Raw genomic sequence first — 17,822 nt, 5'->3', positions numbered from 1 at the left:
AATAGCAGAAGAGAGTCTTTGTCTATGAAGTCCAACATTAATGTAGTTTCTGTAGACTATTAGCAGGACTGTAGTTCCTGTTTATAAGCACACCTTTCTGTTTCTTTGCATAACTCTCAATGTTGTGTTGATAGAAACTGGAGAATCAAAATAGATCTCCTGCATCCTCCAGGAATAATTTTTGTGCTTCTTGTCTATTTGGGAACTTTCATTTTGTAACTTTTATGACAATTTTTGCTAGTATTCTCATTGCCTTTCTGGATGAAATACTTGGCAGAGACTAAGGATCTCAAGTCCTGCTTGAACTCTCCATTTCAAAGAGTATCGATACGTGCCCAATTTCTTCTTAACATATTAAATTTCTAGATTTAAATATTTAATTTATCTGAAATTCATATTAGTAGACAAAGCCCAGGAAGAAATTACAGCCAGCTACAATTACAATTGTTCCTGATTAACCCAGCCTTAAACTGCGAGTTAACTTAAATGTGTATTATTTTTTTCAGTAAACACATACATGATCATGACTGCTTGAATCTGCAGATGCAGAACTGTGGTAGTGAGGTCTGATTTTAGAACTTGAGAGTTGGCAGATTTTGGTATTAATGATGGGCCCTGGCATCACTCCCTCACAGATACTAAAAGATGACTGTATTTTTAATCTTGTCTGGGTTAATTAGTAATAAAATACTTTTGAGAATCTAATAAATGCTACAGAGTATCTCTGCAGAAAAATCTGCACATATACACAATTCTTGCATAATTTTAGTAAGTTCACAGACTGTCTAGGGTCCCTTTCTATGGAACCCAGACTAAAAATTTGTAAATTATAGAAAAAAAAATTGTGTCCCTTTCTATATTCTATCTTATTCCATTGGTCATTGTATCTGTCCATATCCATAGCAGTGCCATACAGTTTTAATTACACCAAGCATCTTTCCTTGGTAGCTCAGTTGGTAAAGAATCCACTCGTAATGCAGGACACCCTGGTTCCATTCCCGGGTTGTGAAGATCTGCTAGATGGAGGGATAGGCTACCCATTCCAGTAATCTTGGGCTTCCTTCGTGGCTGAGTTGGTAAAGAATCCGCCTGCAATGTGGGAGACCTGGGTTTGATCCCTGGGCTGAGGAGATCCCCTGGAGAGGGGAACAGCTACCCATTCCAGTATTCTGGCCTGAAGAATTTCATAGATTGTATGTATAGTCCATGGGGTTGCAAAGAGTCAGACATGACTAAGCAACTTTCACTTTCACAAGCATCTTTCTGCCTAAGCCTTTACACTTGCTATTCTCCATGCCTGAAACACTCTTTTCCCCTTGCTAGTCTCAAAGTAAACTCACTTCAATGCAGGTCTCGGCTCAAATGCTATACCTCCTTAGAGTCCTTACCTGATTACACTATTTATACATTGGTTTCCTCACTTTTAGCTTCCTAGACAGTTTCATTTTTCTTCATGACCCTGATCACTACTTCACATTTTATTACACCTTTAATAGTTTCCTGTGAGTTTTCTTTACAAGAAGGAAGGGGATTTTTTTTTCTCCCCACTACTATATCCTCAGAAATAAGTACAGTCCCTGGAACATTTCAGGCGGTCTTTTCAATTATTAATGTAAAACACCAAAGTTTGAACATGGCAACTTACTGGCTTATCCTGCTGGTCTAAGTAAAGTAGATAAAAGATACATAAGCTCCATCTGCTTCCCAAGAAAAGTAATTTGTCAACTTTCTACAATAGGACGGTGAAGCTTTAAGGGGCTAAGAGAATGCCAGTTGTTTCACTGTAGTTTTTACTGCAACCATGTGAGAATAAAAGTAATGAGCTGTTTAAGGAAGACTTGGAATACATTTGATAGAACCGCCTCACTTCTGAAAATCGGAGTTACCTGGCAACATTGTTTGTTCTTTCTGTTGTAGATCTTCTCTAGTCAACTGTCAGCCACTAGGCAATTATACACACATACACACACACTCACACAACACTTTTTTTTCTCTTTATCAAAATATGCATCTATTTGTAAGAAAATAAACACAATATATTTATTCATGACATGACTGGATTGTCCTCATGGTACCATGAGCCTATAGAGAACAAATTTCAACATCTGTCATATACTATAATGTTTCTTATGGACAAGAATACTTACAAATTCACAGAGGAGGGTACTCTTCTATGCTTTTTAGTTTGGGTGATGAACATGTACTGATTTATTCATGCCCTCTTTCCCAATTTCACGGTGACTAACAGCCCACATCTTTGTGAAGTTAAAGGAGTGGTCTGTGGTCACAAAAAAATTTTAAGTAAACTCTTTCAAATTAGGATTTAACCAATGATTTTGACATTAGTGGCATGGAATTCCAACCAACTGAACTGACAGACAATTAAACATATATACAATATAAATTCGTGACACTAACATAGGTTACAGAAAGAATTAGAAAATAATCATTATGCTAGTGGAAAAAAGAAAAGAAAAAAAGATAAAATTACTGTTACACTGTTTTCTTACCATAGATAGATATTACTTACAGATCTGTTTAATTTTCATAATAAATGGTGTGTGTTTTGAGAACAACCTTAAGTGACATTAAAAATATATATATATAACATTGATCCTAGATACTAGAAGCACTCGGTTTCCTAGGGCTTCATTAAGGCTTCTATGAATGTTATTTTTTGCTTTTTATGCTTGTTGGAGGAAAGATTTATTCAGTTATCATACCTGAGAAGACTAAATGCAAGTATTAATAGAACCATGCAAATTCAATTACAGAAAATTAAACTAATGCATTTTTAACTGTTCATTAATGTAATCAAAAGATATTTTGAATGTAGGCCATATTGGTTGATATGTGTATATTTCATGAGACTACAGAGGTTATTTGTGAGGTTCTACTTTTACTACCAACTACAGATATATAACTACACAAATTAGGCACAGATGAATCTAATTAAACTGTTTTCAACACATATATATTATTTTCTTTGATTTTATATGCATATGTGTTTGTGAAAAAGGAAAACAAGCATCTCAAAGAAGAGACAATGTAGTTATAGTGATTAAACATTAATTTGGATTCTGACTTCTTTGAAAATAGAGGAAAGAGGCAAAATTATCAGCATTAAAAAGTGAAAAGTACAGATATATTAAAAATTATTCAGTTAAAATATTAAACTCAAAAGTAAAATAGTTATGCCCAATAAGGTGATTTTAAGTAAGATAAAATAATAGTAAAGTCACTTTATTTTGAGAAAATTTAGAAGAAATAAGATATTCATAAAGAGCTAATTTTACTAACCTGACTAATTTCTCTCTGCTCTTGTACAGCTTTTTGAATTGCCTGAGACACTTCCTCTTGATCTTTTGCGTGCTCAGTCTTCCATAGCTCCCTTTCTTCAGCATGGACATTTTCCAAATGTTTTCTTTCTTCTTCTATAGCTTTTAAAACTGCATCCTTCACCACTTCTTTTTCAAGCTTCAAAACAAATAATGACCACAACAAAAACATCTGAGTGAGTGACCACAGTAATTCCTTGAATAAGACACACTGGAGTTAACCTAAAAAACACAAAACTTTGATCTTATTGGGTTTATTTCTGACTTTTTTTTTTTTTTACTCATATGTAATAACTGCTGTAAAATAAAATCAATTATTTGGTTTTACACAAATAACCAACTTATTTCCATGGTATTTCTAAACTTCAGAGAAATCAAGCCTTAATTTATAAGTAGCAGTTTTCAAACTATTTTGCCTTAGGATCTCGTTACACTCTTAAAAACTATAGAGGACTTCTAAGATGTTTTGTTTACATGGGTTATACATATTAAGATTTTCCACCTTAGATATTTAAACCAGGAGAAGATAAACATATTAACTAATTAATTAAAATTAATAACATTAAATATATATCAATAATGAATTTTATGAAAATAACTAATTTTCCAAGGTTAAAAAGTTAGAAGAATATCTGCAAACCTCCTTACTATCTGACTTAATAGAAGAAAGCTTAGATTCTCATATCTGAGTTCTGTATTAAATCTGCCATGATTTTTTTTTTTTTTTTTGCTGAAGTGTATAAGAACAACCCAGCCTCACAAAGATATGAAGTAGAAAATAAAATGTATTTTATACATACTAAATGTATCCAGTTGAGATCACTGTGGATATTCTTTCTGATTCCACACCAAAACTTAACAAGGAGTAGTTCTTAAAGGTAAGTTGCAATAAGGAAAATAAAATCACGTCAATGAACTTCTTGTACTGTTACATTACAATCTTTTCTTACCTTCTGAATGAATTCTTTACAGATGATTTTTTTTTTATTTTTTAAATTTTTTTATTATTATTATTATTTTTTTTTTGTCATACATTGATATGAATCAGCCATAGATTTACACGTATTCCCCATCCCAATCCCCCCTCCCACCTCCCTCTCCACCCGATTCCTCTGGGTCTTCCCAGTGCACCAGGTCCGAGCACTTGTCTCATGCATCCCACCTGGGCTGGTGATCTGTTTCACCATAGATAGTATACATGCTGTTCTTTTGAAATATCCCACCCTCACATTCTCCCACAGAGTTCAAAAGTCTGTTCTGTATTTCTGTGTCTCTTTTTCTGTTTTGCATATAGGGTTATCGTTACCATCTTTCTAAATTCCATATATATGTGTTAGTATGCTGTAATGTTCTTTATCTTTCTGGCTTACTTCACTCTGTATAATGGGCTCCAGTTTCATCCATCTCATTAGGACTGGTTCAAATGAATTCTTTTTAAATTTTATTTGGAAAATATTGATTCAATGAGTTATGCATCTCTTTCAGATATTGACACATTTCTTAATATTATAACCAAAATAGTTACGTTTGTTCATACCACCATCAATCTCATTATAACAGTCTTTAAGTATTAAAAAGTAGAAATAAATCTTCCAAATTTCTAATTTTTGTTTTAAATCTCATTTTATCATTGGCAACAAAAACTGTCAGTTTTGTTTTTTTTTTCCCTTAAGGTGTTGGGCTTACTCTGCTTATTTTGGAGAAAGTGTCTGCCACATACTAAAGTTTGTATAACCCTAGTAATTCAGTAAAATGGCGTTCCATGAAAAAAGAGCCCATTTTGGATGCAACTCAAACAGCTGCCTAAGAATTTTCCTCAAGAAAATCACCATACTTTGGTACACAGTAAAGTCCATGGGCCTCCCACTCCTAAGAGAGTTACCATTTTTCTCTTGTTTTCAGCTCACAACCAAGTTTGACAAAAGCCATTAAAGCTGACAGTCATCATTTTTTTAACTCCTGCTTTATTTCACAATTCTTTCAAATCACTCCCTTACTGTGTACACCAATGCCTTCCATGTTGTTTATACCAAATGGTATTCTTTGTTCTGTTTTAATCTTATTTTCATTACCTCAAGCAATGTTCTACATAGTTGATTATTTCTGATTTTGTAAAGCCCTCTCTTTTCCTGGTTTGCATGAGAGCATGCTGCATATATTTCTTCTATGCATCCTGCTAAGTGTTTTCAATTCTTTGGAACTTCTTCCTTTCTCTGGATCTGAATGAATACTCCGGGAGTTCACAACTTGGCCATCTCCTATATCATCCATACCAAACATGTTGATTCCATCTTCTATTTCCAGAATTTGGCTATTTCATTATTTTCCAAGTTACTACTGCTACTCGAGTTCTTTCTGCCATTCACTATCTCTTACCCAGATTTCAGATACATTCTGTTAATTCCTTCTCAGGCTTTGGCCTTTCTTGCTACTGCTACTGCTAAGTCACTTCAGTTGTGTCCGACTCTGTGCGATCCCATCCCTGGGATTCTCCAGGCAAGAACACTGGAGTGGGTTGCCATTTCCTTCTCCAATGCATAAAGGTGAAAAGTGAAAGTGAAGTCGATCAGTCATGTCTGACTCTTCGCGACCCCAAGGACTGTAGCCCACCAGGCTCCTCCGTTCATGGGATTTTCCAGGCAAGAGTACTGGAGTTGGGGGCCATTGTAGTTTCTTGCTACAGTTTCCCCCAAATTAATATCAGTTATCATCATGACCCGCCTATACTTGGAAATTTCAATGTGTCTCTACTTCTCTATGGAATAAAATTCCAGCTCACTATTCAGAATGTTAGTCATCCTTCAAGGCTCAGTTCAAAAGAAATTTACTATTAAAAACTACTACAACATGGAAACACAATCTATGCACTCATAATAATTTAATGCGATCCTTTTTACCTTATTAGTAATAAGGAAGGTTTTTATTTTGATTGTAAATTTTTTAAGAAAAAGACAAAATCATACTCATTCTTGAACTTCCACCCCAGCATAGTGATTTGTACATGGGAGACTTTCAACATTTGTTTGCTAAATTTAAATATAAATCCCAAATGCAACACTCAGTGCTTTATTTGCATTAAAAAAATTAGTAAACAGAAACTTCAATTAAATAGTGTCAGGAGACCGTAAGATAGAACATGCTGTGACATGGAAGAGCCCAGCAGGAAGAAGTAAGACTCCTCTACTTTCCCGGTGAGAACTCAGCCAATGAAATACCATGGACTCTGTTCACCATGGCCCTCCAAACTTCCCTTTCTTCTTCCTTCCTTCCCATATGGGAACTTGCTCATAATATGGTTGCAGACCCTGAATTGCAATTCCCTGACAATCCTGAACAGATGCATCATTGCTGGAGAAATATCTGGCATTCTATTTATTTTAGGTCAACATTTTGGTGGCCTGCATAGGGATCAGAGAAGATGCCTGAAGACTCCAGGGCTACTGAACAGATGTGGTACTCACTGTCACTCACTACTTTCTTGTTGATTGGAGTTTTGCAGGTACACCTTTCTCCTAAATCCAAGTTCATGCCCTCTTTGTGTTTGAGGCTCTCCAGGTTTTATTCAGACTCTGTTTTAAGGTTTTGCATTTCTGCTAAAGGTCTTGTTCTGCATGCATTTGGCACTCCAGTCTGATTTTTGAGTTCAGACTGTTTCCATCGAAGCTGGCTAGAAATGCCTTCAGTCTGTTCCTCTGGGAATAGTGACTTCTCCACTGAAACTGTATCTGTTTTCACCCTTTGGCCAATTCTTTGGAAAGGACTATTCTCTGGAAATTGACTGAAAAGGCCTTTGGCCTGGCTCTTCCAGGGCCACGCTGTCTCCTTAGAACTGACTGGTGATAGCTTGCAAGCTGTTTGAGCTGTAAGCTGTTAAACTGTTTGAAATTGTCCTTTTAATCTAGAGAAAAACCTCTGAGAAATGAGATCCCACTTACCTAAGTATTTTGAGGTCACTCCCCCTACAGGGACTCCTGCTAAACTGATCTTTAAAAACGATAGTTCTAATCCTCCTGATGCTCATTTTTTAAAAAAAGAAAAGAAAAAAAGAAAAACTGACCTGACTAAAGACAAGTTAGAATATCAGTGGCCATTATGGGAAACTTTTGAAATTTCTAAACTTAATTTCCTTAAAACTGAATTAGATCACAACAGTTCAAAACCTTTCAGAACAGAGTGGTATGCCTGTTTTGACTGGTATCTGAAGACTTGTCACCATTATCCAAGAAGCTGAAAATAGCCTCTCTGCAAAATAAGATTTTAAGATTAACTGAGGCAAACAAACAATTAAAGGAAGATGAAATGGTTCCGAAAGCCTCAGGCTCTTCTTCCTTAGTTTCCCCAGCACCATTTTTCTCATCCTTGGATCTTTTTGGCCAGACTCTGCCTCTGGCGCCATCTTCCTCCCACCTTTCTGTGCCCTTGATGCCTTCTCTATATCCCATAGTAATTATCCTATCAAACTTACCCTCTCTAAAACTCTCCCCACCCCATTTTCCTCTGGAATATTCAAAACTTTTATTGTAAAACTAAGCCTTCTGAGGGTCCGGAAGTTAAATCTTTAAGTTCTTATATTCTCTGAACTAAACCTGAACTGCAAGTCATAATAAAATATTTTCTCAAAGTAAACTGAAGATCCTCATACGTTTGCTGAGGAATTTAATACAGTCATTTGAACTTATCAACAGTGTTCCTCTGACTCATGTCAGCTAGTTCATATGCTTGTTGGTTAAGGCCAGGCCCAGCAGAGGATAAAAACCGCTAACTGGGAAAATCCTGAAAGGTCAGGCAATCATTAGATGACTTCATTGAGCAATTTCTGGGGCTTTTTCAAAACCTGTCGATTGAAACAGAATTCAGGATTGCACACAAAAATTGGATGACCCTTTTTATGACTACTATAATGAACTTCAGAATGCTTTTAAGGAAAATTCTGGTCTTCCTTCAGATTGTTGATTCCACCCAGGCAGCTTTGAATTCTGTATTATTAATAGGCTGGACTGGGACCTCTTTCTTCCCGTATAGTAAAAAGGACGAGGACAGAATGGAAAACTATGTCTACTTCAGACTTAATTAATCTAGCAAACCAGCTCTCTCACACTCTTGATGAGTCACTGGAAAAGAAGAATACCAGGTTTCGTAATCTTCAAATCCAGCAATTGAAGACTTCTAAAGGAAACCAAAACCTTCCCAGTTTCTACTATAATTGCAAAGAGCCAGGCCACTGGAAAAGACTGTTACAGATTTAAGTACTTTGAGTGTTTTCGATCCTCTACTCAGCCTTTCCCTTGTCCTTTCAATTCTCAGTTGCAGGGTTTTGAGCAACTACAGGGTCTCTTCCCAGTCCTCCCTCTCAGTTGGCTTGAAGAAATATTTTTCGTGATTGAGGATGAATCTCTTCCTGTCTTAACCAACAACAAAGGCACAGTCTCAGGGTTCCATCTCATTACTATAATGCAGCTCCTTCAGTTCAGTTCAGTTCCGTCGCTCAGTTGTGTCCGACTCCTTGTGACCCCACGAACAGGTATGCCAGGCCTCCCTGTCCATTACCAACTCCCGGAGTCCACCCAAACCCATGTCCATCAAGTCAGTGATGCCATCCAACCATCTCATCCTCTGTCGTCCCCTTCTCCTCCTGACCTCAATCTTTCCCAGCATCAGGGTCTTTTCAAATGAGTCAGCTCTTCTCTTCAGGTGGCCAAAGTATTGGAGTTTCAACATCAACATCAGTCCTTCCAAAGAACACCCAGGACCGATCTCCTTTAGGGTGGACTGGCTAGATCTCTTTGCAGTCCAAGGGATTCTCAAGAGTCTTCTCCAACACCACAGTCCAAAAGCAGCAATTCTTCAGCACTCAGCTTTCTTTATAGTCCAACTCTTACATCCATACATGACTACTGGAAAAACCATAGCCTTGACTAGATGGACCTTTGTTGGCAAAGTAATGTCTCTGCTTTTTAATATGCTATCTAGATTGGTCATAACTTTCCTTCTAAGGAGTAAGCGTCTTTTAATTTCATGACTGCAATCACCATCTGCAGTGATTTTGGAGCCCAGAAAAATAAAATCAGTCACTGTTTCCACTGTTTCCCCATCTATTTGCCATGAAGTGATAGGACCAGATGCCATGATCTTAGTTTTCTGAATGTTGAGTTTTAAGCCAACTTTTTCACTCTCCTCTTTCACTTTCAAGAGGCTCTTTAGTTCTTCACTTTCTGCCATAAGGGTGGTATCATCTGCATATCTGAGGTTATTGATATTTCTCCCGGCAATCTTGATTCCAGCTTGTGCTTCATCCAGCCCAGCGTTTCTCATGATGTACTCTGCATATAAGTTAAATAAGCAGGGTGACAATATACAGCCTTGACGTACTCCTTTTCCTATTTGGAACCAATCTGTTGTTCCATGTCCAGTTCTAACTGTTGATTCCTGACCTACATACAGGTTTCTCAAGAGGCAGGTCAGGTGGTCTGGTATTCCCATCTCTTTCAGAATTTTCCACAGTTTTTTTGTGATCCACACAGTCAAATGCAGCTCCTGCTGTGGTTCAAATAGTGAGGATCTCTAATGAACTTCTTTTATTCATGGTCTATAGATTTCATAGTGAACTGAAAGAAGCCTCCCCTCACATATAGGATATTCTCTCTTCTGTGGCTAGGATACTTATAGAAAAGTTTGTCCCTACCTGAGGAGCTCGTTTCAAACATCATAGTGATCTAGAAGTCCATTTTACTGGCTATGCACTTCAACAAGTTTGCACTGTTTGGCTGGTTTTAAAACATTTTCACTGTGCTTGTTGTTTGTTGCTGCTTAGTCACTAAGCCATGTCCAATCCTTTGCGAGTCCATGGACTGCAGCATGCCAGGCTTTTCTGTCCTTCACTATATGCTGGAATTTGCCCAAACTCATGTCCACTGAGTCTATCATCTCATTCTCTGCTGACACCTTCTCCTTTTGCCTTCAATCTTTCCCAGCATCAGGGTATTTTCCAATGAGTTGGCTCTTTACATCAAGTGGCCAAAGTATTGGAGCTTCAGCTTCAGAATCAGTCTTTCCAGTGATTTTTTTTTTTTTTTTTTTGGTGTGTATTTACCAGAAAATCCAGTGAATATTTAGGATTCATTTCCTTTAGGATTGACTGGTTTGATCTCCTTGCAGTCCAAGGGACTCTCAAGAATCTTCTCCAGCACCATAATCGAAAGCATCAATTCTTCAACCCTCAGCTTTCTTTATGTATGGTCCGCCTCTCAAATCCACATATGACTACTAGAAAAACCATAGCTTTGATTATATGGACTTTTGTCAGTAAAGTGATGTCCTTGCTTTTTAATATGCTGTCTAGCTTTGTCATAGCTTTCTTCCAAGGAGCAAGCGTCTTAATTTCATGGCTGCAGTCACTGTATGCAGAGATTGTAGAGTCCAAGAAAAGAAAATCTGTCACTGTTTCCACTTTTTCCCCTTCTTTTTGCCATGAAGTGATGGGACTGGATGCCATGATCTTAGATTTTTCATGCTGAGTTTCAAGCCAGCTTTTTAACTCTCCTGTTTCCCCCTCATCAAGAGGCTCTTTAGTTCCTCCTCACTTTCTCCCATTAGAGTAGCATCTTCTGCATAACTGGAGGTTGTTGCTATTTCTCCCAGTAATCTTGAATCCAGCTTGTGCTTCATCTACCCTGGCATTTTGCATGATGTACTCTGCATATAAGTTAAATAAGCAAGATGACAATATATAGCCTTGTGTTCTCCTTTTTCAATTATGAACCAGTCAGTTGTACCATGTCCAGGTCCATTGTTTCTTGACCTGCATACAGGTTTCTCAGGAGACAGGTTAAGTGGTCTGCTATTCTCATCTGTTTAAGAATTTTCTAGTTTGGTGTGATCCACACAGTCAAAGACTTTAGTGTAGTCAGTGAAAAGAAGTAGATGTTTTTCTGGAATTCATCTGCTTTCTATATCATCCAACAAATGGATCACAGCCTTGTCGTGGTGAAGGGGCTTGTGTAATTCAATGAAGTTCACGACCACCAAAGATGGATGGGTCATAGTGAAGAGTTTTGAAAAAATGTGGTCCACTGGAGGAGGGAATGGCAAACCACTCCAATATTCTTGCTGTGAGAACCCCATGAACAGTATGAAAAGGCAAAAAGATATGACACCAGAAGATAAATCCCCCAGGTTGGAAGGTGTCCAATATGATACTGCGGGAGAGTGAAGGGCAATTATTAACAGTTCCAGAAAGAATGAATAGGTTGGGCCAAAAGAGGAATGATACTCAGCTGTGGATGTTCCTGGTGGTGAAAGCAAATCTGAAGCTGTTAAAAAAAAAAAGAATATCACATAGGAACCTGGAATGTCAGGTCTGTGAATCAAGGTAAATTAGATGTGGTCAAGCAGGAGATGGCAAGAGTGAACATCAACATATTAGGAATCAGTGAACTAAAATGGATGAGAATGGTGAACATAATTCAGAGCACCATTATATCTACTACTGTGGGTAAGAATCCTTTAGAAGAAATGGAGTAGCTGTCATAGTCAACAAAAAGTCCAAAATGCAGTACTTGGGTGCAATCTCAAAAATGACAGAATGATCTTGGTTCATTTCCAAGGCAAACCATTCAACATCATAGTAATGCAAGTCTATGCCCTGATCACTAATGCTGAAGCTGAAGTTGACCAGTTTTAAGAAGATCTACAAGACATTCTAGAACTAATACCAAAAAAAGAAATCCTTTTCATCACAGGGGACTGGAATATAAAAGTAAGAACTTAAGAGATACTTGGAGTAACAGGTAAATGTGGCCTTGGAGTACAAAATGAAGCAGGGCAAAGGCTAAGAGTTTTTCAAGAGAACACACTGGTCATAGGAAACAGCCTTTTGCAACAACACAAGAAACAACTCAACACATGCACACCAAAGTGTTAGTCCCTCAGTCATCTACAACTCTTTGCAACCCCTTGGACTCTAACCCACCAGGCTCCTCTGTCCATGGAATTCTCCAGGCAAGAATACTGGGGTAGGGAGCCATTCCTTTCTCCAGGGAATCTTCCTGACCCAGGGATCAAAGTCAGGTCTCCTGACTGCAGATGTATTCTTTACTGTTTGAGCCACCAGGGAAACTCCTACACATGGACATCACCAGATGATCAATGCCAAAATCAGACTGATTATATTCTTTGCAGCCAAAGATGGAGACGCTCTATATAATCAGCAAACTCAACACCTGGAGCTGACTGCAGCTTAGACCATGAGCTCCTTATTGCAAAATTCAGGTTTTACTGCTTTCTTCAATCTAAGCAAGGTAGGGAAAGTAGGCCATTCACTGTGCTTACCACCCTCAATCCCTCTGGCTTAGTTGAATACACTCAGAGCACACTGAGATTCAGTTAGCAAAATTTCTTTCTAAATCCCAGGTCCACCCCTTTTGGAACTCATATAATGCTCATCCCTCTTAAAAAATATTTATTTATTTATTTTGCCATACCTGGTCTAAGTTACAGCATGTAAGGCCTTTGATCTTGTGGCATATGGGATCTTCAGTTATGGCATGCAGGACCAAAGAGTTTGCATGCCACAATTAAATCATTCCAAATGTCACAACTAAACTCTCACCCACCAAGACAGTCACAAGACATCCAATGCACCTGGTTACTGCCTCTTTGGACCCAAAACTAACAAAAGGAGAGATACTCCAATCTTGCAAAGGCCTAGTTGTTTCCATTAAGAACAACCATGAAGAACATGTTTCCATGAAGAACAACTATGCCTTGGTAGAGGAAACCTTCTTACAACATACCCTTGAGAGGTGATGACCTTAAGCATCATACCTTGCACCTGGAGATTTGCCTACTGGAAGATATACTTCCAGAAGAATGCTCTTTCACCTCACTGGAGAGGCCCCTATCGGGCACTGATAACTAGCCCCTGCACTATCAAACTCCAAGGAATAGACTCTTGGATTCACGGTACACAGCTTAAGAAAGCATGGAACCCCAACTAGTGATGCACATCATCTGGTGACCTGAAAGTAAAGACTTCCTGGAAATGAAGTCGATGACATCTGATGAGATAGCTTTCACTAGATACCTAGACCAGGCTTGTTAGAAGTTTGTCACCAAACCTTTGATGATAGTGATACAACACTTCAGATGATCTCTGATGTCTACAATCTTGATAACATGTGGACTTTACATAAAAACTGCCTAAGATGTCTCCCTCCTACCCCTCCTTCTTACGTGAATGCAATTGGCAATAGTTCTCCGACCTGCACCACTTTCCTTCTGACAATGATGGACAAAAACTGCTGAAACCAGAAACCCTGATTCTTAATCTGTGATGTTTTCAGAGAAAGATCTTAATCAAAGGGGAAAATGTAAAAAAAATTCAGAAACAGAAACATCAATTAAATACTGTCAGGAGACCCTTTTAAGGGGGAGCTGTCACATCCTGCAACTATAGTAGAGCCCAAGAGGAAGAAGAAAGGCCCCACTTCTTTCCTGCCAGGGACTGAGCCAATGACAAGCCATGAACCCTGTATTTCCTGCAACCCTTACAACTTACTTTCCTCTCTATTGAAGTGTTCTTATTGCCACATGGGAATTTGTATGTGGCCTGCCATGCTAGCAGACCCCAAATTGAAATTCTCTCATAATACTGAAAAAACGTACTTTTGTCGGACAAATATCTGATGGTGTATTTCAGGTCAACATATGTATACATTAGCATACATATATTTAAAATCTATGCATATACTACCCAGATGATTTATTTCAAAGTTGGCTTTAAAAATCATACACCTTTATAAACACATATGTACATACAAATAAACAGTACACTCAATACTTGTGGGATACCTGTCAAATACCAAGTGGATATTGGTGCTCCTATGTAGATGTATTGTTTTAAACATATGATTGATAATCTAAATGTAAAGCATTTCAATATCATTATCTTGTGTAATGTATGTTTAGTAAGAATAAAAACAGCAGAAGAGGAAAAAATTCTTGAATTTTCTGGAATGAAATATTTTAAAAGTAGACTGACTATACCATTAATGAACTCAGTTTATTAATTCCACTTACTTACAAAGAAATTTATGACTGATGGGTCTATACCAGGTAAATACTTAGGCATATAACAAAAACAATTCTTACATGAGACCAACAACATTCAGTTTAGGCTTTGAGGTGGGGGTAAACATAAAAACAATTGAACTAATAAAAAGTATTAGAATTAAACTTCACAATAAACTTTTCAGATAGAAATACCTTTGCAGCAGATATTAATGCTTCTTTATTTTTTTGCCTTTCTTCCTCCAAACATTTTTCCAATATTTCCTGTAAATGATAAGACAGTTAGACATTACAGTATTATTTGGGGCAACAGAACATTCTTTCCACATTCTAAGCAAAATTAAAATATTACCTTCTGTTCTTGAGATTGCTGAGTCAAAGCTTCCTTTATTTTTTCTTTTAATAGTTCCTTCTCTGTGTCAAGCATTTCAAGGAGCCTCTGATGCTACAAGGAAAGTTAACTGCATTAAGATTATGGCTCTGAGATAGATAACCTATCAACACAGAGAACAGTTGGCAGAGTTCATTTGAAGTAGTTACCAGGGGAAATAAGAAAGTTGGCTAAAATAAGGGCTTAGGAGCCAAAAAATCTGAATTCCCATATCTTTCATCAGTCAAGACATACTCTTTTCATATAGCAGATGACGTGAAATCTAATTTGAAAGATATTCCAACTATGAAGTGAATCAGAAAATGATAAAATGTCCTTTTCCAAAATTAAACTTGGAAAATATATTCACTAAAATTATTATTATTAGCTTGCAGTGAGAGCAATCAGATTATAACTGATGTCTGCCTGATGAAAAATTATCCTAATAGAATATTTGTGTTTCTAGTAAAGTACTATTAAAGAAATCGAAAGATCATTAGTCTCATTCTAAGATTTTACTACAGATTCAAAAATAAATAGATAAATCTATGAAAGTAGTCAAAGGAATATTATTGTGATAGCTAATGTTAAAGAAAACAGAGTTCATGTATTCATTTTTATTCAACCGTAGTAGTAAAAAAGCACATAGAGTCATCATCAAATTATCATTATTCAAACTTGGGAGTTTGAATGAAGTTTTGTTGAGAAAATTTGACCTCTATGACCTCAACACCTTCAATATAGATAAGCCAGATACTTGTTCTGAACAGCACTCTCAGGGAAAGCAAAACATATGTATTCCCATTCACACAGATTTCTCCTCAGTTACTAAAGGCAAATAAGATATTTTCTCAGATTTAGAATGCTATTTACATAAAAGCCTCCTTTAAATATGAACCAATTTCTGATACCCAGTATTTTAAAACAGATCCATGTCATTCAAAGTTGTTCTGATATAAAATTGCTTTTAGGCAGGTAATCTAAGTTGAGAGTAAGTGACCAAATAGTTAAGATAATCTATGATTCCTATTTTTAATTGTAATGCTTTTATCTTAATTTTTCAAGACAATAAGAAAAATTACAAGAAAAATGTGATTTTTCTTTAAAAACAAATCTAAACTGTGAGATAAATCATGACACCATGAGGAAAAATTGTTGGTATCCTATGAATTTGTGGAAATCATTTGATTAATAAATCAGTAGGCCTAGAATATGATATATAATGATTAAGACTTTAACATTATATTCTTTGAAAGTCTAAATGCACACAGAATTTCATAAAGTCAGAAACAACATCTAATACTCTTTACAAAACACACATGATAAAATGTTTAACCAGGCAAATAATTAGACACAAAAATGGTAAATACAATTCTCACTTGAGACTGAAAATATTCAATTTAGGCTTGAGATGAGGGTAAACATAGCAAAAATGGAACAAGTAGAAATTACCAGAATTAAACTACAGAAGAAATTTTTACGTCCTCAATAATATTGAAAGTGATTTCTCCTTAAAATGAACAGTTAAGTTAATAAATCAGACTAATGGAAATCAGTAAGTAATTAACTATAAGTAGGCCACATTTCTCTGATGCTTCTCTTGTGGCACAGTAATAAGGAATCCACCTGCCAATACAGGAGATGTGGGTCCAATCCCTGAGTCGGGAAGATTCCCTAGAGAAGGAAATGCCAGTCCTCTCCAGTACTCTTGCCTGAGAAACTCCATGAAAAGGGAAGCCTAGTGGGCTACAGTCCATGGGGTCACAAAGAATTGGACAAGACTTAGCGACTAAACAACAAAGAAGCCACATTTCTCCAAGGATCCAACAAGAACTAGTAAAAGACGATACAGTAGCTAAAAATGACAATGCAAGGATTAGAAAATTCATTTATGAACTTCATTTCTTAATTTTGAAGTACACTATAATAAAACATTATTTTTGAGTTTGTTTGGGCCAAAATAAACACAGGATAATCATTTGAAGAAGCACCCTACATAAAATACACCATAAGTAAAATTATAGACCTACTGGAGAAAATACAAAGTAACTACCATATATATATATATGTGTGTGTGCGTGTGTGTGTGTATACATATACACAAACATATAAAATAATAGCTAACATTTTTGAGCACTTTACAGTTTCAGACACTGTTATGAGTGTTTTACATGTAACTGTACCATAAAAAACACAAGAAACTGCTAAACTGAACGACAGTCTTCCTCATTTTCAGACTGAGTTATGTAAGACACAGAGAGGCTAAGAAATTTTCAGGTCTTGAAGGAAGAGCTTCAGAAAAAATTATATCTATATACACAATTTCAGCAGTAATAATAATTTAATAGCTAAAAGCAGTGTCAGTATTACCTAGTTACTAAATCTACATGATGTAAGTCTTATAACTGGTAAGACCTCACTTCCATTTGGCTTTAAAAGGATTTGAAAAATCTGCTTTTGATTTTGTTTTTTTCAGAATAATATTAAAAAGATTCTTTGAACAAATATCCCTTGTATTAGGAAAGATGATTGAAAAAGATATTGAATAGTATGGGAGAAGGTCAGTTTTCATTCCAATCCCAAAGAAAGGAAATGCCAAACAATGTTTAAACTACAGGACAGCTGCACTTATTTCACACGCTAGCAAAGTAATACTGGAGATCAGTGCAGAAATAACACCAGAAAGAATGAAGGGATGGAACCAAAGGAAAAATAATACCCAGTTGTGGATGTGACTGGTGATAGAAGCAAGGTCCGATGCTGTAAACAGCAATATTGCATAGGAACCTGGAATGTTAGGTTCATGAAACAAGGCAAATTGGAAGTGGTCAAACAGGAGATGGCAAGAGTGAATGTCAACATTCTAGGAATCAGTGAACTAAGATGGACTGGAATGGGTGAATTTAACTCAGATGACCATTATATCTACTACAGTGGGCAGGAATCCCTTAGAAGAAATGGAGTAGCCATCAAGGTCAACAAAAGAGCCTGAAATGCAGTACTTGGATGCAATCTCAAAAACGACAGAATGATCTCTGTTCATTTCC

General features: G+C 36.7%; 1 protein-coding gene across 3 annotated transcripts in view; it reads right to left on the bottom strand.

Annotated features, from left to right (window-relative positions):
- The window catches only part of CCDC91 (coiled-coil domain containing 91), a 374,289-nt gene that overhangs the window by 96,162 nt on the left and 260,305 nt on the right, over positions 1 to 17,822 (bottom strand). For all 3 annotated transcript variants that reach the window (XM_061125198.1, XM_061125199.1, XM_061125200.1), the window contains exons 9-11: positions 14,758 to 14,850; positions 14,601 to 14,669; positions 3,301 to 3,477 (exon numbers count right to left, since the gene is read on the bottom strand). In XM_061125198.1, coding sequence (XP_060981181.1) covers positions 3,301 to 3,477; positions 14,601 to 14,669; positions 14,758 to 14,850 — 339 coding nt within the window. The remainder of the gene's footprint in view (positions 1 to 3,300; positions 3,478 to 14,600; positions 14,670 to 14,757; positions 14,851 to 17,822) is intronic.

This window comes from Dama dama, chromosome 22 (assembly GCF_033118175.1).
Source record: "Dama dama isolate Ldn47 chromosome 22, ASM3311817v1, whole genome shotgun sequence".
In the NCBI taxonomy this organism is placed as follows: Eukaryota; Metazoa; Chordata; class Mammalia; order Artiodactyla; family Cervidae; genus Dama; species Dama dama.
The sequence above is the reverse complement of the archived record's forward strand: the minus strand, read 5'-3'. Positions and strand labels throughout refer to the sequence as shown.